Source organism: Acipenser ruthenus, chromosome 3 (genome assembly GCF_902713425.1).
Source record: "Acipenser ruthenus chromosome 3, fAciRut3.2 maternal haplotype, whole genome shotgun sequence".
NCBI lineage: Eukaryota > Metazoa > Chordata > Actinopteri > Acipenseriformes > Acipenseridae > Acipenser > Acipenser ruthenus.
The window spans coordinates 9,643,323-9,665,743 of NC_081191.1; the positions used below are offsets into that span (position 1 = coordinate 9,643,323).

The window sequence follows — 22,421 nt, forward strand, 5'->3', positions numbered from 1 at the left end:
ATGATTCAGAATGTAAGCATCATAATAAGGTAATTGGGTAAAATAAAATGTCTGTATGCACTTTAACTTGTACGGTCATTTGGATGTATAGAACGCCGTATGAGTATTTTTGAATTAGTGTTTTGTTCTCATAGGCGATCGCCCTCCTTCGCCCACAATTCCTGAAGTAGTGGCAGAGCTTGCTGGTGGTAATATTTATCTCAAGTGCTCCTTTGACAGCCCCAGTACAAACAGCTCTCTCGGGTACATTGTTGCCTGGACTAGACTTTCCCCTGATGGAACTAAAGAAGAACTTAAACAGGAGACAACAGTGCAGACAGTCTCTTTTATAGAACTGGATGGAATAAACCTTCGACTTGGAGACAAGGTATTGTACATCACAAGCTATGATCTGAGATCTTAGTATCTGATTGCCTTGGCAGTACCTGAGAAGTGATAATATGTGCATTTGTAATCCCCAGAGTTAGTGTGGCTGTTCCTTTAAAACATTGCTGACCCTCCATCCACCCTTCATTTTCTAGTCTGACTAAGAACTAAACTATTGTCCTAATAAAGTTTATCATGTAAATGTCATGGTGAATTTCAAAAAAGCTCTGAAGCTCTAGAATGTGTATCAGATTTCTTTGTGAAAATATTTGGGTAATAACTGAAAAATGCTTCAGCTGTTCTTAAGAGCTTTCTTAACACAAACAATAAAGTAGATTAAATTGTTATAAAATGTATGTACTGTACCTTCTGCGATTCAAAGTTGTTTTTTTATTGTATATTAAGCACAAGCAACTGTAACCATTGATACATAATTATTTCTACTAAACTAACGATATGCAAATACTAAGATTTTTTTATGTTTTGTTCTAGATTTATTGTCATAGCTCCAGCTTCTTTTTGGAAACGCCAGATGTTCAAGGACCTTCTGTTGAAAGCAATGAATTCTTTGCTGGTATTAAGGTATTCTTGCGATATAGATATACAGTATATATATATATATATATATATATATATATATATATATATATATATATATATATATATATATATATATATATATATATATATATTAAGCGATACAATAATTACTTCATACATGTGCATTTGATCCTGTTAATTTGAGTGTTTCTGGTTTATAATTTATAGAAGCAAAATTATATTAAAATTTAATTTAGGATTCAAATGAACTGTATTTAAAACAACAAAGATCACATCAAGTTATGTATCTGAAAGAAAATGTTTGATTATACCTTTACTAAAACAAACTGCATTACACCTTCTTGTCATTTTTTGGTTAAAAACATGCAGCTGTTACTGAGGTTGTGTTGAGTCTTTTTTGACTGGTTTGTCTTCATATGAATCATATAATTAATCAGCTGGAAGATCAAAGGATTACTTTTTAGAATGTAAACCTTGATTACGTACCCATCAACATATAGAAGCAATAGATCGTTAAGGATTTTTGGAGGTTTCAAATTTTGCTGGAAATGCTTTAACGGCTCCTTATTTTACCAGCTGCACCCTGAGACCCACACCGTGTCAGAAGATGGCAAGGAATACAAACTAAGGGTTGAGAGCACAGTGCCCATCTTGTGCTCGTCTGTTGGTCAATTTGAAGAGGAATGCAAAGTCTCACTCAAACTGAGCACAATCAATCAAGGTAAACCTTTAGTAAGTAATACAAGGCCATTTAGATTATAACATATAAGAAGATGCTTTCTCATCTAACCTTTGTTAGCTGTGATTCTACAGTAATTCAGTTCTGATTTTATACAACAGACTTGAGTAATATAGATATATATATATACTGTATATATATATATATATATATATATATATATATATATAGATATAATTTTTTTAAAATTCTTGTTTTTTTCCATTTTCATCCAGGCGCTGAACGATTTGGAATAAATGTTGTCCTTTCCTCGTGCCATGTGGAGCTCCTGCAGGCTCCATGCCATGAAGGGACCTGCGCTTCGGCTACTGTTTATTTCACAGGAGTGACGGACTTTGTACAGGATGGAGACAGAGAAACTGAAATTGCAGTGCAGCCTATTGTTAGTGAGAACTTTTTGTGGAATGGCTATACTCCACAAGGCACCAAGGTTGGTAAAGCTTAATTCTACATTCACATACAGGTTGTTTTCAATTTGTGTATATTTTCTTCTTTTGTAAGGAAGTTCTTCTTTTGTATTACTCCTCTATAAGGCTATATTTATCTGCATATGTTTTTATAAAATGATCAAAAGTAGTATGCATTTTAAGTTTTTTATTATAGGTTACCTTAAAAAAATAAATAATAATAATTAAATACAGTATAAGATCATTGTAAAATAGTAAATTCCTCCAAGGCAAGATTCAGTTAAAAAACATAATGTCTATATTGTCTGAAGATTCACCAAACGTGTTTAAAGTGACATTCTTTGTTTAGTGTGTAACAATATAATTACATTAACATGGCATTCTATCTTTTTTTAAGATTGAAGTTAAGGACATTCCCTCTGCTTATTGCTACTCCTTTACAGACCCTCACATGATTACTTTTGATGGCAGGTAAATGAAAATACTTAAAAAGATTAAGATACTTTATGTTTTAGTTTCAGTGCCACAAGCATGTCGGTAGTCTCTTGTTGTATCAATCATGGGGTTTCCATGCAGGGCAATTTACACGTGAAATGGCGATGCACGTGCACGTTTGGGAGAGTTACTTGTGTAAATCAGGTTTGTGGCCGAAAAAAACGGTCAAAGAGAGGGATAGGGTAAATCTCATTTACTCGTGTAAATGACAAAACACACAGGAAAATCCACACCCAGTTTCGCATGGAAAACCTGCATTTCACGTGTAAATGTGAATGAGCTTGTTTACCCTTAAGTAACATCACTATAAATATTACAAGGCAGCAGGTCAGTTGTTACTGTGGATTCCAAGACGGCAGAAAGTAGTGGCTGATGGGCGATTTTATGGTTAGCAGTGGAGTAGTTCAGCTTAATGCTAATGCGGGCGGCTTTTTTTTATTATTGTTGTTTGCTGTGTCTGGTCTGTCATGTTGTATATCTCTTGTGGGTTTACAGTTCTGTATAAAACCACTTACCATGGACTGCGTTATGCCCTTGTTATAGTATTAAAGCAGCTGTTTGAGAATACCCTTGCTATAAAAACTACGCTAAAGTTAAACACGAAGAACAAGGGAGCTGCTTAAATGTAACTGAATTAATTCCCGTCCTTTTTTTGATCCCAGCTATTTCCGAAGACAGCACGTGTCTTCCCTCCACGTTAATAAATATAGTTGGTGAACTGGATGGCATTTTACACAAGACATTTCTCGAGCTAAAAAAAAAAAACCACGCATGGAAATTCCACCATTGATTTATACAATGCAACAAACAACAGATTTCCATGCATTGGTCCATCTAGTAAATGCTCAAACTTTCTGTTTATAATACCTCTTTATAGTATATTTCTTGTATTGATGCTACTTGTTATCATTTAACCAGTTTTCATTTTTACAAAACCTTCATTTGTTTCATGTTATAGGAAGTATGATAATTTTAAAACTGGAACCTTTGTACTGTATAAGAGCACAGTCCGAGAGTGTGAAGTGCATGTGCGGCAGTGGGACTGTGGAAGCCTTCATTATCCAGCTTCATGTATCTGTGGCTTCGTAGCCAGAGAGAATGGTGACATAATTGCATTTGATATGTGCAATGGTCAGTTACATGAGACTAGGCCACACCTGTCAGTGAAGAACAGAGACATTGCTAGTAACGGTATCCGAATCACTGAGTCCTACCAAGGAAGAAAAGTAACGGTGAGTGGATTAACTGTTTAATGTTGAAGTTAAATCATTGGCGTGAAACCATTTCCCATTGCATCAAATGAAATGTTTTAAATTATGCTGTTAACATTGATATTAAAATCACGAAAAACAATTGGAACTGGCGGAAAGACATATCTTCTTGCTGGCTTTATTAACATCACATAAAAGCAATTATAATGTAAAACACATGGAATTTAAAACATAGACATTGATAAGATCAATTGAATAAAGACCATTACATGCTGGAAAGGCAACTAAAGTGAGGCACTTCACAAAACACAGAACCCTGAGTAAAAAGATTAAAATCTTCTTCATGAATTCACACTAATGACAAATATACGCCTTGTGATTAAGTTGCATAGAGGTATGAAATATTTCCAGCTGGATTTGATTTCCTCAAGTAATAGAAAACACATTTAGGCTCGGAGAAGTTTAACAAGAGCATGAGACCCGGATAGCTTTCATTTCTCAATTATTCTAATCCAACACTTGCTTTTGGCAAGTTCATAGTCTTAAACTGTAACTGACGATTGACAATCAACACTTGCCTTTGCTTCTTCCATAGCAGTTTTAAGTTTAGACTGTCCTTATACAAACTTGTAACAACACAAATTACTTTCATTTTCTACTTCTTGTATTTTTTTTTTTTTTACCTAGATCACATTTTCTTCAGGAACTTTTATTCGGGCTGATGTAACAGATTGGGGGATGAGTTTAACCCTTAGAGCTCCAGGTTCTGACTATAGACATACCACAGGCCTGTGTGGTACATTTGATGGGCAGACTGAGAATGATTTTCATAGTGCAGATGGTAGCATCATACTTCAAGATACTGTAGCATTTATTGATGAATGGAGGTAAGAATATAGAACACCAATTGTATAGTAATTAACGTTCAAGTCATATAAGTCTTTGTAGTACATGTGGTTTTAAAATTAAAAAACACATTTAACTTCTAAAACAACGTCAATGACTGGAAAACAATATATAGTCCACAAATTTGATCAATTCACGGCTGTTGACAATAAATTATACATGTGCTATAAAAGGGCCCTGGGGGATACAGACATTTTAATGGTTTATACAATAATCATTACAGCAAATGATGGCACATTGCAAGTGCACAAAGATGGGATTTCCACTGAATAAAATAGAAAGTAAAATAATAATTAGAGATGCCTAAAAATAATTGTGACATGTTATAATTAAAAAAAAAAAACTTTCTTTTTTTTCAGAGTTGCACCTGGAAAGAGTTTGTTTGACAACACGCCTTCCTCTAGAAGTTCACCAAAGAAAGGGCCCTATTGTAGTTGTGGAAGTGAATCATTGGAGATGCATCAATCTGCTAACAAGCTGGATTTGTTTCCCCAGGCAGGGTTTCCTTCATCTTGCACAAACAATGGACATGTAAGGCTTTCAACATTAATACCAGTCCTGGACATCACAGCAGAATACATGAACTCAGTCGAACTGATCAGGGGATTAGACAGGCGAGATGCTAAGACAGAACAGCCAGAGTCTCCAGGGTCACTTTTGGAAGAAGTGCATCATATGAATCAAAGTCAGTTTAAAGGAGCCGTATCGGGACGTGGAAATCCTTTTTTTCATCCCAGTAGAGACAGCAACATGGAAAAACATACTTCCAGCAGGGGATCCACAAGCAAGACACACAGACATGACAGTCTCCACCATGAAAAACAAGCAGGTCAAAACAGATGGAAACGGCAAGAATTTTATGAATATCTCTCCACATTTCCATACCAGAGTCTCAGCCAGACTGACGTGGAAGGCTTCACTTATTTCTTCCCCGAAGACCACACCGCTGATGCAGTCTCGGATACCCTGCCTGCCTGGCCCACCCTTTCTGGGTTGACTGAATCTAGAGCCACTGAGCTGTGCCAACATACCATAGTCAACTCTAGCATAGGCACGGGATGTGGGAACCTCCTTGGAAAAAGAATATTGGATGTTGTAGACATGTGTGTTCTAGATCTGCAGCTCAAGGATGACCTCAGCTGGTCAACAGCAGGCTTGCCATTGCTAGAGAATGAATGTGAAAGGAAGCTTTTGGAAAATGGTGGCCTTGGTGATAGTGAAGATGTACTGTCATTCCTAAAATGCCCAAACCTTTGTAATGGGAATGGGCAGTGTGCTGAGTGGGGCTGTGTATGCTGGCCAGGCTTTGGCTCCTATGACTGCAGTGTTTTATCTGGTAAGTGTTGTTTTCGGGGTAAATAAAATGTACAGTACACTCTGTCCTGATGCTAAACTATGTTAGAAGTTGCAAAAATGTTTTGCTAGCAGAATTAATTATATTCTCTTTGGCTTGATTTCAATAACTGATAATGACTATTTCTATGTTGAATCTGATATTCCGTGAAGAAGAATTTGAACAATTGTTGCTTAAAACTTGGCAGTCCTCCAAATCATTTAAATCTGCACAAGGGTTTGAAACTTGAACCTGTTTAATGTATTCAAATTTCAGCTATGCCAAGGGAAAAAATACAGAAATATTGTGCAATGTAGTCTTACTGTGCAGAAACGTTTTCAGATAGCGATTTTATCATCATTACCACTGTATTATTATTATTTGTTTATTTAGCAGACACCTTTATCCAAGGAGACTAGGGTGTGTGAACTATGCATCAGCTGCAGAGTCACTTACAACTACGTCTCACCTGAAAGACGGAGCACAAGGAGGTTAAGTGACTTGCTCAGGGTCACACAATGAGTCAGTGGCTGAGGTGGGATTTTAACCTGGGACCTCCTGGTTACAAGCCCATTTCTTTAACCACTGGACCAAAATGTACCAAAACTGATAACCATTCAGCTAATATAATTTTTAAATTTTTCTTTTGATTGATTTCCGAAGATCAGCTTCCGGAAATCACTGAGCTGGAAAATGCCGGACTGTGTGATGTTCGCCAGTATGACTGCACTTCTGTAAGGGTGTTCGGTCAGAGCTTTAAGGATTCTTTTGAGAAAAAATGTGAAGTTGTGAAGGAACAGGTAGGCTCTGTTCAAGGTCTAGAAACCCTTTTTTTTAACTGATAATATAGTTAAAAATCACAATAAATAATATAAACCAAACAAGTACAGCTATACCTTGTAGGGTGTCTCTTATTGAATATATATGTCACCTTGTGGGCAAGAGCAACATCAAAAGTATGTTTTCTATAATAAGAGACACCCAACTCACAAAGTATTAACTTAAAAATCCTTTGAATGATTCCTCCTATGTCATTTCCAATAAATATAACAACTTTGCTCAAGTTTAAGGGCTAAGCCATTGGACCATGATTTCTGTTGGTCATATTCTGCTCACAGTGAACATTGTAGAAGTTGGAAATACCAAGGCTTGCACACTATAGCATAATAACAGTATCACAGCACAAGTGTGTGAAGATCAATTATCCAGTCCCTGATGGCAGCCTCATCATTGAAGGAACAATGTTTTACTTACATGCGCACTCTGAACAGCAAGCAACACCACTGACCTGAAATAAGCTATATTAGTATTTCTAGTGTGGTATGTGTAATACTTATTTCATTTTCATCTTAATGTAATCAGTTGTGTTATGCTTGCTTTTATGAACAGTACATTTCTGGGGAGTGGATTCTAGGAGAGCCACAACTTACAACTGCTACCTTCCTAAGTGAGACAATATTGGATTGTAAGTTACCTGCAGAGAGTGGCCATTCATCAGACAGTTTGAACATTGACATGGTTGATGATAAGCCAATTGCTAGGTGGCAAATCAAGGTAAGTAATTCAGCAGTTTTAAGTAAGTAACTCTGAAGTATTGAATTGGATTATTTTTCATTTTTGGAAATTACTCAACAGGTTTCTATTGATGGATATGGATACAGTAACCCAAAGACATTAACAATATTTGATGGGGCTTGTCAAATCTGTGAACCCAACAATTCTGATGGACTATGCACATTAAAGGTATGGGTAACACAATAACTATGTTTGAAAAAAGATAGCTAGTGCTGTATTTTTTATATATTTTATTCATCCCCTCCCTGGCAGGTTACAATAATGTACAACATGTGTCATTATTTCCTAACATGTATATACAAACATGCTATAAATTATTCTGTTGTTAGATTAAAAGTTTATTTTTAATCTAAAGACTGACCATTTGTACTTTTTTTTTTTTAAAGGAAAAGACTTGCAATATAGATGGACTTTGCTATGGAGAAGGTGATATTAACCCTACCAGCCCCTGCTTGCTGTGCAGGCCAGATTTATCCAAATTCACATGGTCAATTACTGAAAGTACGTAAAGTAAATTGAGAAAAAAAATCTTAGTAGAATGACAAACTTTTTAACTTTTATCTAAAGTTAGACAAACTGATGGGTCTGGGGGAGGGTCCTGGCCCTCATTTTAAGCTTAAATGTAACTGATTTTAAATAAAAATAAACGATTAACAGGCAACATGCATTTCTGTTTGTTCGTTTTAACAGAAAATGAGCCACCAATTTTCCAACCTTCGCAAGAAAGACTTAAAACCTTCTATGGAGAGAATTTTGTGTACCAGTTTCTGGCATCTGATCCAGAAGGTTCCGCTATCCTTTTCACACTGGACACAGGGCCACAAGATGCAGTCCTCTCACCTGCTGGACTTCTCATTTGGAAAGCGATGTCACACACTTCACAGACATTCATATTTTCTGTGACAGATGACTGTAATGCTGAAACCACATCATCTGTGGAGGTGAGGATGTATAATCTCTTTTATAAACATATGCTTAACATACCACACTCCACGCAATTGCCGGCCACTGTCTTTCATCGATAGATTTGGAAACATAATAGCTATATGATTAACATCATTACAGCCAATGCAAATGGATAATCTGAACCACAAGAGGGGGACACATATACTGTAATAACCACTGGATAGCAATGTACCACAAGATAACTCACTAAAAGCATGCAGAATAGTAGAGCACTTGAACTCACAAGGTATTTAAAGTTGTTGGATGCTTTGCAGTCTGTCTTTATGAATACATTAAAGTTTGATATTCATGAAACTGTCTACTGAAACCAACATAAATATCAAACTGTATTTTATTCATATAACACTTTTTTTTAATGTTGACTATATTACAACTTGCTGTCTGAATAGCATTTACTGTACAGTATGTAGAGTATACTCAAAGAGCAATCACAGATCATATTCGTAAAAGAAACACAGTTAGATTTGTCTTACTCTGCATATGTCAATATTATTCAATACTACACATGCTGTACTTGTTGTATATCAGTTGTGTTAATATATGGCATTTTTGAAGTAAATTGGATCGATTTGTTGGCATAGGTTGCTGTAAAGCCGTGTGAGTGCTTGAATGGAGGATCTTGTGTAACAAACATCAACTTTCCTCCTGGGTCTGGAGAATACCTCTGTGTCTGCCCCATTGGTTTTGAAGGAGAAAGCTGTGACATTGACATTGATGATTGTGAGTCAAATCCATGTAGTTTGGGCAGATGTGTGGATGGCCTGAACAATTATTCTTGTGAATGCCCTTCTGGGTTGAAAGGTATGTAATTTCATGTAGTAGTTGATTTAAATGATTTTATAATACTATTCCTAAAGAGAAGGCAGGTATACACATGTTTTCTTAAACGTGTTAATGTTCCTTTTTCAACACAAGTGATATTATGTATTACAAACGTATATGTTTTTCTGAATGTTATTTTAGAGTTTTACATATAACTTGTTAATAATGTGTCACAACTTTTAAGTATATAACCTATTTCTTTAAGGTAAAAATTGTCAAGAAGATATTGATGAATGCAAATCTAAACCTTGCTTCCCGGATGTTCAGTGCAAGAACACGTTTGGTACTTATGTGTGTGATTCGTGCCCACCAGGATCTCATGGAGATGGTACAACTTGCAAAGGTATGATGTTCACTATATCGTTAACTTTGTATCACCAAATAATACAAAAAAGTGAAATATAAGGGATGTGTTGACTACATTTAAGAACATAAGAAAGTTCACAAACGAGAGGAGGCCATTCAGCCCATCTTGCTCGTTTGGTTGTCAGTAGATTATTGATCCCAGAATCTCATCAAGCAGCTTCTTGAAGGATCCCAGGGTGTCAGCTTCAACAACATTACTGGGGAGTTGGTTCCAGACTCTCACAATTCTCTGTGTAAAAAAGTGCCTCCTATTTTCTGTTCTGAATGCCTCTTTATCTAATCTCCATTTGTGACCCCGGGTCCTTGTTTCTGTTTTCAGATAAAAAAAAGTCCCTTCAGTCGACATTGGCAATACCTTTTAGAATTTATGAATGCTTGAATCAGATCGCCGCGTAGTCTTCTTTGTTCAAGACTGAATAGGTTCAATTATTTTAGCCTGTCTGCATATGACATGCCTTTTAAACCCGGGATAATTCTGGTCGCTCTTCTTTGCATTCTTTCTAGAGCAGCAACATCCTTTTTGTAGCGAGGTGACCAGAACTGAACACAATATTCTAGATGAGGTCTTACTAATGCATTGTAAAGTTTTAACATTACTTCCCTTGATTTAAATTCAACACTTTTCACTATATACCTGAGCATTTTGTTGGCATTTTTTATAGCTTCCCCACATTGTCTAGATGAAGACATTTCTGAGTCAGCATAAACCCCTAGATCTTTTTCATAGATTCCTTCTTCAATTTCAGTATCTCCCATATGTTTTTTATAATGGATATTTTTATTGTGTGCAATACCTTACACTTTTCTATATTCAAATGTCATTTGCCATGTGTCTGCCCAGTTCTGAATGCTGCCTAGATCATTTTGAATGACCTTTGCTGCTGCAACAGTGTTTGCCACTCCTCCTATTTTTGTGTCATCTGCAAATTTAACAAGTTTGCTTACTATACCAGAATCTAAATCATTAATGTAGATTAGGAATAGCAGAGGACCTAATACTGATCCCTGTGGTACACCACTGGTTACCTCACTCCATTTTGAGATTTCTTCTCTAATCATTACTTTCTGTTTTCTACATGTTAACCACTCTCTAATCCATGTGCATGCATTTCCTTGAATCTCTACTGCATTCAGTTTGAGAATTCATCTTTTCTGCAGGACTTTGTCAAAAGCTTTCTGGAAATCTAAATAAACCATGTCATATGCTTTGCAATTATCCATTGTCGATGTTGCATCCTCAAAAAAATCAAGCAGGTTAGTTAGACACGATCTCCCTTTCCTAAAACCATGCTGACTGTCTCCCAGGATACTGTTACCATATTCCAATTCATGGTTAACTTATAAGTTAAAGAAAAAATTGACAGCCCTCTTATCTTACCAGGCCCCCACCAGACTTTTAGTCGCCACCACACCCTCCGTGCTCTGTCCTTAGTCTCTCTGTCTCCTATCACATACAACGCTTGAAACGTCTAAACAATGTATACAGGGTTTGAGGCTTTTATTATTCTGAAATTAGAATGTAGTTTCCGATTTGAAAAAATAAACAATTACAAAAATAAAAAGTAGACACCTTTATCCCTTTTCCTACATCTCTTTGCTCCCCCCTACTTCTCAACAATATTGTCTGCCTGCTCGGGCCTACGTTGGTACTGTGTTATTGCGGATATGAAAGACATATCAGTTTCGCCACCCTCGGAAGGTGGCAAGGGGTGCACCCCAAAAAATTACAATGTGCACTTTGAAGAAGAATTTATCCTGTTTCCCTGATTCAACTAGGGTGTTCTTGGTATCAAAATGAAGGGAAGCGATTAAAGTTTAATCACATGTGTAAGGATATCCCATGATTTTCAAGGAGTCATGAGGTTTATTTTAAACTTGTTGGGGTACATTCAGTATAAATACACATTTACAAGGTTGATCAGTGTGTATGCAACCACGGTGAAATGCACCTACAGCTTGTTATAGTATTTTAAATTCTTAAGAAAAAAAAAAAACTGAAGGGGGAAATCCTGTCGCCTCTGGAGTTACTTAACAAAACCTCACAAAACATTGGGAACTTGTTTTATTTTGCAGTTGAAAGAAAAAGTGGTGTGAAAATCCCTGAGTTTTCTGATGATGATGAATATGACTTTGAGGAAGAGGTTGATGCAAAGGGAGACAATGAGGATGATCATAAAGATGATTATGATGATGACTATGACGTTAATTCTGAAACGGAGAACACTGCGCTATATACCAGTATTCCTGATGAAAATGAAATCACAGACACAGGCAAGGTGGCGGGTGGTGGACATCAAGGTTCTTCTGGCAAGTAATAGTCTATTTTCAAAGCTTCTGACAAATAATAATAATAATAATAATAATAATAATAATAATAATAATAATAATAATCCATCATCATTCTAATGTGGATTAATGCATTCTGCTTTCACATTAATTGTCAATTATTTAATATACATTTTACAATTAATTGAAAAAGTGACAGATAGTGGGCAATGATGCTCAAAGCCACAGGCATCAGAGGGTACTCTGGACTGTTTAGTTATTGACTCTTCTTTGGGCATCAGCACACACTATTTTGGGTCATATGACAATGCATTAGCCAATTGGGATGCAAGTTTGAATGTAAATGTTCTTAAATGCTGCTTGCTTTCAGTCATAAATAGCCATATACAGCACGTAGTTCTGTACAATGTGTGTCAAAAGCTTCATTTTATTCTACAGGTCTTATACATGGGTGTTCCAGCAATCCCTGTTTCCCTGGAGTACAGTGCTTTCAGCATACACCACCAGAGGAGGGGTTTGCTTGTGGAGGTTGCCCAGCAGGATTTCTTGGGAATGGGCATACCTGCAGTAGGATCCCAGTGATTGGTAGGCCTTTTATTCAAGTATCAAGAAATTATATTAGACTTTTTATCTGTGCATTTCTACCCCAGTGCACATATTTACTGAAGGCCGGTTTCCTGACCATTAACAAACTGCACATGTATTTTACCCAAGGCTTGTAATATCATGTACATTATATTTTAACTGTTTTATTCTCATAGTGCTACTTTAATGTTGTGCCAACAAAATATTTTACAGGGAGCCAACCGGCAACGGCTCTTCCAATCACTACAACAAGACCATCTACAGTTTTTACCTTTACTACAAGACCTCACAAGACCTCTGACACTCAGTCTAATGTCTCAAAATCCACTGGACACAACTCGGCTAGCAGGCTAGTAACACCACAACAAAGGCCTATTGTGCAAAGTGGAGTGGTAACTTCCTCCCTGGGGACCAGAACTTTACAACCTGAGAAACCTTTTGAAGCAAAACCTAAAGCAGAAAGACCCCTTTCAAGCAACAAGAAAGTGTCACCTAGCAACACAAGCAAAGGAAATAAGCCCAGTGATGGAGTGTCAGGAAATAAAGGCATTCCAAGGGCTAACGTTCCTGCAACTACACAGAAAGGTTCTTCGGGGAAATCTGGCTCATCCGGCATTGCTGCCCTACCAGAATTGTTTGAAGAGGAGACACCGTCAAAGACTGTGACTTGTGCAGAGTCCCCATGTTTCCCTGGGGTTCCTTGTGAGCCATCCCATGAAGTGAAATTTAAATGTGGTCGCTGCCCATATGGTTATTCTGGAGATGGAGTAAACTGCAAAGGTATTTTATATTGCGAAAAGGCAGTTGACTTGTTTTTATTTACTTTACCAGTATCAACCAAGTCAGCTAGTTTGAATGCTTACAATGCACATACCTGTATAGGGCTAGATTCTATCTTTACAAATAGTTTTAAGAACTATTCTTTTCAGATGAAAAAAAAAACATGCAATGAAGTTACCATACCATAAATAAACAACTCACACATTTCATCTAGGTGGTTGCAAATAGTCCTGGAAAACCCAGGTGTTTTTCTGGAAGGAAAATCCGCCCCCTAATCAACACATCATATCCAAGCGCCATAAAAACTCTGTGTGGCTTTCATTCATGTCACTTCTTTTGTTTGGCCTCCTCCTCCCCTGCCACCACCTTGCAGCATTCGTTGTCTTTTGGGGGGAGGAGGCCCTACGAGCCACTTCTTATCTGCGGCACTAGACTACATGATGTCATCGTGTATTCGCTAGACGCCAGCATCGCGGATAGCTGTCAGCACCCATGGACAAGGTCTCTGGCCAAATTCATCATCCGTCATTAAATTGCCTGTTCAATTGCAATTTAAATCATCCACATTGTGGATTCTCCGTCCTGAATAAAATATTTCTTATTTGTTTTACAATTGTAATGTTGTTAATAACGAGTAAAAAACGATCTGAGAATCTGGCCCATAAAGATTACTGTAATCGTTTAAATATTAAAACACTGCAGAATGTCATGTTTTAGAGGCTGTACTTTATAAAAATATGTAAAGTGAGTAGTTACACCTAGAAGTAAAATGTGCATATGCCATTTCATTACAGCCATCTGCCGATATCCTTGTGGCAAAAATATGGAGTGTACATTGCCAAATACCTGCAAATGCAAACCTGGATACACGGGATATAACTGTCATATTGGTAAAGAAAACCTGGTTTATCCATTTTGTTCATTTCTAATAAGCCATATTTATATGTCAGCTGTCGTAATACATTTTTCTGTTATACAGCTGTGTGCCGCCCAGATTGTAAGAACCGTGGAAAATGTGTAAAGCCCAATGTGTGTGAATGTGCTCTAGGATATGGGGGTCCAGCTTGTGAAGAAGGTAAATTAAATTTTAAAATAATGTTAGTATAATATTGAGAATGGCTGACTTTTAAAAATGAAAATGAGTCTGCATCTATTTTAATGAACCCAAATTACTAGTGGTCCTGTGCAACCCTGTGCAAAATTGAGGTAAAACTTTTAAGCTACAATAAATGGATGAACTATGCAACACTTTCAGCAAGTACCTTCATTAGTGATTTATTTAGGAAGTCATTAGGTTTGTCTGCTTGACTTAGTTTCTTTACTTCTTTAGAATGTATATTTTAGTTATGGATGATAGAAAGAAAATATGGTAATCTTGAGTATCATTATGATACCGTTTTGCTTCATTAATTTGCATTTAAATCAGATTCAGGAAAAAGTGAGGCCTTAAAGTAATCCAAGATTTTATACTGTGATTACAGCCAATTGTGATCCACCATGTCAACATGGAGGCACCTGCCTGGCAAGAAACCTCTGCACATGCCCGTATGGTTATGTTGGACCAAGATGTGAAACGAGTAAGAATCTTACAGCAGTCTTTTGCTTTAAAATGTAGTATTTTTTAATTATGTTGTTGGCTTTCTGATTTTTTTTTTTTTAATCTTTCAGTGGTTTGTAACAGACACTGTGACAATGGAGGCGAATGCATTTCCCCAGATGTCTGCAAGTGTAAGGCAGGCTGGTATGGGCCTACATGCAGCTCAGGTAAGATATATTCACTTTTATTTACTGTTTACACATACATTAATGTTGGATTCCCCATCTAGCAATTACAGTAATACATTTATTTGTGTCAATGTTAGTACACACACAAAAAAAATAGAGCAACATTCATTTAGTAATAATTGTTCTTGGTCAACCAACTTAGAGTAAATAGCGGGGTTCCAAAAAAATATAGCCTTACACATCCCCACTGTTGCTAAAACTGTGTAAATAGCGTACCTGTCATTTTTATTTTCATTCGTAACATCCTGACAACTTTTTACACTTTAAAGTCTGTTTCAAAGCTCTTCAAAATGACCGCTCTAGTGCAGTAATAGTGTAAGGATTGTTGCCCACATTGTCAAACAGGTAACACAGCAAATAAATCCATAATGTGGTATGGGACAGAAAAGCCAGAGTACTTGTTGTTATGTTTTTATTTCAGTATCTCTCTTACTGCAGTGATTTAGAGGACAGATCTCAAAGCCCAGTGCACTAAACGGACATTTTGAAAAGAGCTTTAAAACAGATTTGAGTTATAAGTGTAAAAAATTGTAGAACCACGTGGGGATGTATAATGCTATTTTTTTTCGGAACCCTGCTACTTATTGTTTAAGTCTTTGTCTATACAGAAGTCTATTGAAGCATATACAGAACTAATGAAGCATATACTCACATACATATGAGCCACGTACCTCTGTGGTATGTTATTCCGTGTAGAGAGAAAGATGTTATGTTAGTATCAGTTCTTTAATTGTTCTGTGATGATGATGATTACACAGCTGTTTGCAGCCCGGTATGCCTGAATGGTGGAGCATGTGTAAAACCAAATGTCTGCAGCTGCCCCATTGGATTTTATGGATCTCAGTGCCAAGTTGGTAAGTCTGTTTTACTTCTATTATTAAAGATCAGTGTTTTTCTGATTCTTAGCTGATTGGACAACTGAGTTTCATTAAGGCAGTACTGTCTTTTTTTTTTTTTTAAGCTGTTTGCAGTCCACCATGTAAGAATGGCGGCCATTGTATGCGCAACAATGTGTGTTCCTGCCCAGATGGCTACACTGGAAAGAAATGTCAAAAAAGTAAGAGCTTTATTATTTTATTCAGTCTACAAAATAGAAAAATGAAAAACTAAACACACTTCCTATGTTAAGAGAGCTAATGTCTCCTGGATATCCAGGTACCAAAAAATCCTAAAGTGTTGCAAATAATGCATCAAAGCAACTTAAAAGTATTTGTTTAATGCATTCTTTTTTTTTATTGCATGTGTATCTTTATTTAGGTGTTTGTGATCCACTGTGTATGAATGGGGGGAAGTGTGTGGGTCCTAATGTCTGTTCGTGCTCTTCTGGATGGAGGGGGAAAAGGTGTAACATCCGTAAGTTTTCTTTATTAATTCTCTTACATTTCTCCTTAAGCTTGCTTCTTAGAGTGTATATATATATATATATATATATATATATATATATATATATATATATATATATATATGCCAGAGACACACAACCCGCAGCCCGTATATCGTCTGACAGAGCCCCGACAGTGTATTAGTTACATTTCACTTATGAATTTATCGTAAATATATATTTTTTTATTTTGTTGACTTGCTTTTTCACATTTTTCGCATAAAAAGCAGCACACCATTTTAATTCATACTGCAGAGGGTAATTGCTTCTCATCAGCTTGTCTCCAACTAATTTCATGAGTCTTCCTCTCCTTTCTTAAATGCACAAACCCACTGCATTCAATCAATCAATCAGTCAATCTTTATTTTATATAACACCTTTCACAGTGGACCACCATCACAAAGCGCTTTACAAGATGCAGTAACAACAAGAAAATCCATAATACTTTAAATACAGAGAAATGCATAATACATGACATACAGTTAAAAAAAATGCATAATACATTAAATACAAGAACCCATTCCCAACATAGGAGGCTTGTTGCTAGGGAAGTGATGTCACTGCCCTGTGACTTGTGCTACATTGCTACGTGCTACAACTGAACAACTCGTCTGCTAAAATAAAAAACACTTCAGCAAGTAGATATTTAATTTCCTTTGTATTACCTGTGCAATGCGTGTGTATATGGTATAACAGTACGATAGTAATGCTTTGTTTTTAATTGTTTTGTATATTTTGTATATTTTTGTTTGTGTTGTGTATCGTGCAGTACAAAATAAAATTAACAGTAATTCTAAGGGAAATTGCCTATATATATATATATATATATATATATATATATATATATATATATATATATATATATATAGATATATATATTATTGCAGCTAAGGGTTAAACTCTGATTATTCTTTAGCCCGCTATATACATTAGGTTAAACTAGTTTTCTGGATAAGCGACCCGTGATAAAAGTTTGGTTGCGCACCTTTGATATAAGCAATAACATACAACAGGGTGTGCAGTAGTTCCAACACAACACAAAAAAAGAAGAAGAAAGTCTGAGGAAATTGTTATGATTTTAAATGTAATTATTCCATGTACTTTCTGACACTGTTAGATTTGTTACATGACAGTAACAGTTATTTACTTCATGCTAATTTTGGACTCGGCTTTCGACAAGATAAAAAAATAGTGGTGGGAACCAACCAAGACGTAGCTTCGATGTACTGTATGAGCATCCAGGTAATGTGGATTTCCTATTGGCCTGGTGTTGATGTCTGAAGTGTAGTGGTTGCTTTAGTGTGGCCTCCCTAGCACCTCAGCATGGCACCCACCTGTAATGGTCTGGGTGGGGCACTTAGCAGGGGTCATTAGGTGGGCACCTCCCATCTTAAGTGTTTCATCGACTAGTGACCTTGACCACTGACCTACCGTAGTGGCTGCCATATTGCAGTCTCAATTGTGACTCAGTTTCTGAAATGATGCTTTTTTGTTTCTATATATCCAGCTGTCTGCCTACAGAAATGTAAAAATGGAGGCGAATGTGTGGGACCCAATACTTGTCACTGTCTTGCTGGATGGGAAGGGTTGCAGTGCCACACACGTAAGCCTTGTATATTCAATAATAAATAAACCTTATTTGTTGTTTATTTTTGGATTTTTAAGATCACACTACTTTACCGTAAAGACAAAAGTTTTAAATATCCTTCTTCTTCTTCCCAGCCCTCTGTAAGCAGAGATGTCTGTATGGTGGCAGATGTGTGCTTCCAAACAAGTGTGTTTGTCGCCCAGGATACACTGGAGATACATGTGGGAAAAAGGTTGGTGACCGATTAGTTGCATGTTCAAATAAATTCTGCAAAGTATAATAATGGAAATTTGGTCCATCTTGTTTAGGTTAAAAGGGAGTGTCCTAAAACCGTTACATACATGTATACTCAAAAACAGTTTGCATTCTTGTTTTGTTTTTTTTTTGGGGGGGGGGGTTAAAGTCATTAGTCCACATAATTAATCACTCAAAACTGTTCAAATTTATGACTAATTATTTTTCTGAAAATATTAACCCCTTAACAGCCAAGTGTGCCAGATTGTCTCATGCATAATGTGTTACAACACAGTGTGCTGTTAAGGGGGAATTAACTGAAGTTGAAATATACAAAAGCATTAAAATGATTAGTTGCATGTATTTATGTTGAGGTTTAATTGTCCACTGTTTTTTTCAAGAAATAATTAATTCCAAACACTGTATGCACTTTTGGAAAGCAGCAACAAACTTCACAAGATTCTGCATGCATTAGATAACTCGTGAAGTTTTAATGCCATCATCATTTTTTTTTCTTAATGTTTTTGCAGGTACAAGCTCAGCTTGGATAAATGGGATTTAGTACCTAATGCGGCCACCATAAATAATATACACATAACAATTGCCAGTGAAAAGGGCATACTTTCAGATTTTTTGGCACTGCTTTATATGACCTCCATGTTAAGAGCATATCTGAACTATTTATTTAGTTGTTTTTTTTTTCTTTAATTTTAGAAACCATTTACGGTATCTGAGGGACTTTTTTCCTTTGTATTCCTTTTGTATGTCTTGTTCTCACTACCTCATGGTACAGCATCTGTAGTGTACTCCTAAATGATTATTCATTCGTGAGGACGATGGGAAATACAAATCCCTGCTGAGAATGTTACCATGTGTGGTTTCAGGCCATGAAGTGTGTGGGTTTCAAGTATATATATTTTATAACTGACAGTTTCTATAGGCTTCTTTTAATGTGCACTCGTGTTTTGTCTATAGCGCTTTTATTTGATAGTATTTCTGTTTTAGTTTTTAGCAATGTAATATCTGACAGTAAGATGACACAGACTGTACATATGCATTCAGTAATGAACTTTTCTAGGAAAATACTCTGTACTGGTATTCTAAAAAAAATGAATACTACAGCTGAAAAATCCTGTGACCAAATCTGTTGACCAAATTACAGCACATTGAATATTTGTGACAGGATTACCTATACATTAGATATACATTTCAATACATTCTTTAATTGATTGGGAAACATTTATAAAATGGTTAGAAATGCCAGAACCTTCCCAGTTTTAATTTTATCAGGGCAGAAAGAATTATCACCCCATACAATTTGTTTGAATATATGCCTGCTGATCTTACTCTGACCTGTACATTATTTAATTTGTCTGTCAGCATTTCTTTCATATATTTAGTACTACTATTAGGCCATTTTCTTATACTGTCATTTTATGTAAACCCTTTCAAATGATCCCATTTGGAACATTATACCATGTTCTTCCCAGAAAAAGAAATGAAACGTATGGCACAGGCATATTTTTTGAGACCATTCTTACAGGGTTCAACATGAATAAGTCAGTGTGACCCTCCAATCAGCTAGGACATTCAATGTATGCCTAATTTGATTGTAAACGATCACAAATTAATACTTAAAAGTTGCTATGTAAAACGTGTATATATGTATTTAAATATTGACTAAAACAAACCCATTGTAATTGTTTTTTTATACTTGATTCATGGATACCACATTTTGTATTTGTAATATGTTGTGTAATTGCAATAACTGTAAGGGACTTTTTTTTTTTAAATGTATCCACTGAATTGTAAATCATGTATATTTTAAATAAACAGCGTCTATTTAGGTTCTTTTCTTATTTCAGATTCAAATGCTGAATAGTTTTTGTTTCTTCTACCCTCTAGCATGTTCTTCTACATGCAGTATACAGAGGTGTGTTTATTAAATGACTGTGACAGTGTGTTTTCTCACTGTGACTTTGATCTTTGACACAGTCGTTCATGTAAACATGTACACAGCGTGTTTATTTTTCTAATGGCACTCTTTCGCAGAAGGTTGGCCATAAAACAAAAGCAAAATAAAACAAACAACCCAAAACTGTGGGTGGGAGCACTAACTAAACTTTAAATAACCCGTAGCTATCAACCAGACAGCTAAGCTGTTTACTGATTTAACAGAACGACGTTACAACGAACAAAGAAGAAATACATTTAATAGGTATATTCCAATGTTTCAAACAACAGTAGTCACTGGGTCTATAAACAAGTCTCAGCCTTAACACAGACAACCCATGTATTGTAACCCCGTCTTCACATACCTGTCAGCTTGATTACAGACAGATGTGTCTTATTAAGAACTCTGTGTTTCAGTTACCTGGCTTTTCTCTGATCACAGGCATTCTGGGAAATGTAGTCTTGCTCTCCCTATTCAAACGATCAAGACTACATTTTCCTTTTCCCCAGTTATTACCATGCCCACCTCACCTTAAATGGTATAAACTATGCAGTACCCCCCCCCCCCCCTCCCCATACTTTATCACATGACATTGAATTAAAAATGCAACATTTACATAATATAGGCAGTAAACACAGTATGACTGGCATTGTGTGTATTATAATCACAATTATTATGTATTAAGTGACTTAAGTGTTTAGTGGAATTTAAATAGGCATTAAATAGGCATTAACTTCATAATGTCTATGTCCTTATTCTGGGTCTGAGACAACTGAGATTCAACCTGTAATTCTGATCTTATGTGTTCCTCAACCTATTCTTTGTTTTCTAAACTTTAAAAACAAAGGCTCAATGCTTAATGATGTGTTTCTTTATCGCTGTTGTCACGGCTCATACTGTCAAATTATTGTATGGTTCTACAATGTATGTTTCATATGAAGGAAATAACAGGTAGAAGCAGGAGGCTGGAAAAGGCTTTGGGAATTGGGTTTTGCTTTTTCTGGTTTCCTCGTCTTCCCTATTAAATGCACCAAAGAATACATAATGCAATTCTGCCCTTATCATTTGGTTTGCCTGTTTGGGATAGGTCTGACTGGTCTGAATCCATCCTGACATGGTCCCATCATCCTTTACTCTGTTTGCTGAAGATGTGAAAGCCTGCCTGACATGTCTGCTTGTATGCTGCATACATCGGAGTACTATATTATTGGTGTATATTATTCTTGGAAGGAGAGTACATTGAGATAAAACAATCCTGTGCCTTTAATATGAATGGTTCATCCTCCAAAAATAGCAATGGAAATCACATACAGCAAGGAGATGGAGTACAGTAATCTTACATGCTATACGTAACTAACGTCCTTGTTTAAACAAACATGCTGTAGCTATATAGAAGAACACAGAATAATTTATGTTTTAGCATAAATAAAATGGCATAATCTGGGAGTTTGGTATACTGTTGCTGCCTGACAGATAGTTTATGCTACAGTATATGTGGTGGTGGAGATGTAATGTGGTTGTTATTTATAGAATGCATCCTTCTTCCATCTCCCAAAAATCTAGATCTCTTTAGCTTTAGAATGAGATAATGTTCAGCTGATTTCAATAAACAAGTTTTTCTTTTAGTTTCACAGGAACTGCAGCCACCAGCAGTTTCTGACATGTAGCCACTTACATATAGATATAGTAAACTGACTTTCTCCATAAAAATCCCACAGGGAGTCATTATAATGGGTTATTTTACTGGACCCTTGCATGATTCCAAACTCAAATATAAATACAGCACAAGTATAATTCAAGTTATACACATTATTTTGCATATGTGTGTGGTAGGGCAGCATCACAGTCAAGGCTGGTACTGGCAGGAAGGTGACCCAGAGGCAGAAGCTGCAGGTTTACGTGCTAATGTGCACTTTAATAATCACAAAAACAACACACAAAACACTTTAACAAACAAAAAGGCACAAGGGCCAAAACAAAAGGTCTACACAAACTTACGAACATACAGCAGCACAGCACAGCAACACACACCTTCACCACTAACACCAACAATAACTAACACCTGTCATCACCCTTTTTAT

The 22,421-nt window shown here is 36.2% G+C and overlaps 1 protein-coding gene across 1 annotated transcript in view; it reads left to right on the forward strand.

Moving 5' to 3' along the window:
* vwde (von Willebrand factor D and EGF domains) overlaps positions 1-20,232 on the forward strand; it is a 30,738-nt gene extending 10,506 nt beyond the window's left edge. The window contains exons 5-32 of the mRNA XM_034059196.3: positions 135-367; positions 859-948; positions 1,504-1,648; positions 1,882-2,096; positions 2,471-2,544; positions 3,527-3,800; positions 4,467-4,666; positions 5,045-6,021; positions 6,682-6,818; positions 7,408-7,572; positions 7,654-7,761; positions 7,980-8,094; positions 8,284-8,534; positions 9,141-9,360; positions 9,587-9,724; positions 11,821-12,054; positions 12,472-12,618; positions 12,832-13,398; positions 14,193-14,288; positions 14,378-14,473; positions 14,880-14,975; positions 15,067-15,162; positions 15,942-16,037; positions 16,145-16,240; positions 16,441-16,536; positions 18,072-18,167; positions 18,287-18,384; positions 18,917-20,232. Of these exons, the coding sequence (XP_033915087.2) occupies positions 135-367; positions 859-948; positions 1,504-1,648; positions 1,882-2,096; positions 2,471-2,544; positions 3,527-3,800; positions 4,467-4,666; positions 5,045-6,021; positions 6,682-6,818; positions 7,408-7,572; positions 7,654-7,761; positions 7,980-8,094; positions 8,284-8,534; positions 9,141-9,360; positions 9,587-9,724; positions 11,821-12,054; positions 12,472-12,618; positions 12,832-13,398; positions 14,193-14,288; positions 14,378-14,473; positions 14,880-14,975; positions 15,067-15,162; positions 15,942-16,037; positions 16,145-16,240; positions 16,441-16,536; positions 18,072-18,167; positions 18,287-18,384; positions 18,917-18,937 (5,177 nt within the window). The 3' untranslated portion in view covers positions 18,938-20,232. The remainder of the gene's footprint in view (positions 1-134; positions 368-858; positions 949-1,503; positions 1,649-1,881; positions 2,097-2,470; positions 2,545-3,526; positions 3,801-4,466; positions 4,667-5,044; positions 6,022-6,681; positions 6,819-7,407; positions 7,573-7,653; positions 7,762-7,979; positions 8,095-8,283; positions 8,535-9,140; positions 9,361-9,586; positions 9,725-11,820; positions 12,055-12,471; positions 12,619-12,831; positions 13,399-14,192; positions 14,289-14,377; positions 14,474-14,879; positions 14,976-15,066; positions 15,163-15,941; positions 16,038-16,144; positions 16,241-16,440; positions 16,537-18,071; positions 18,168-18,286; positions 18,385-18,916) is intronic.
* Positions 20,233-22,421: the final 2,189 nt, after the last annotated feature.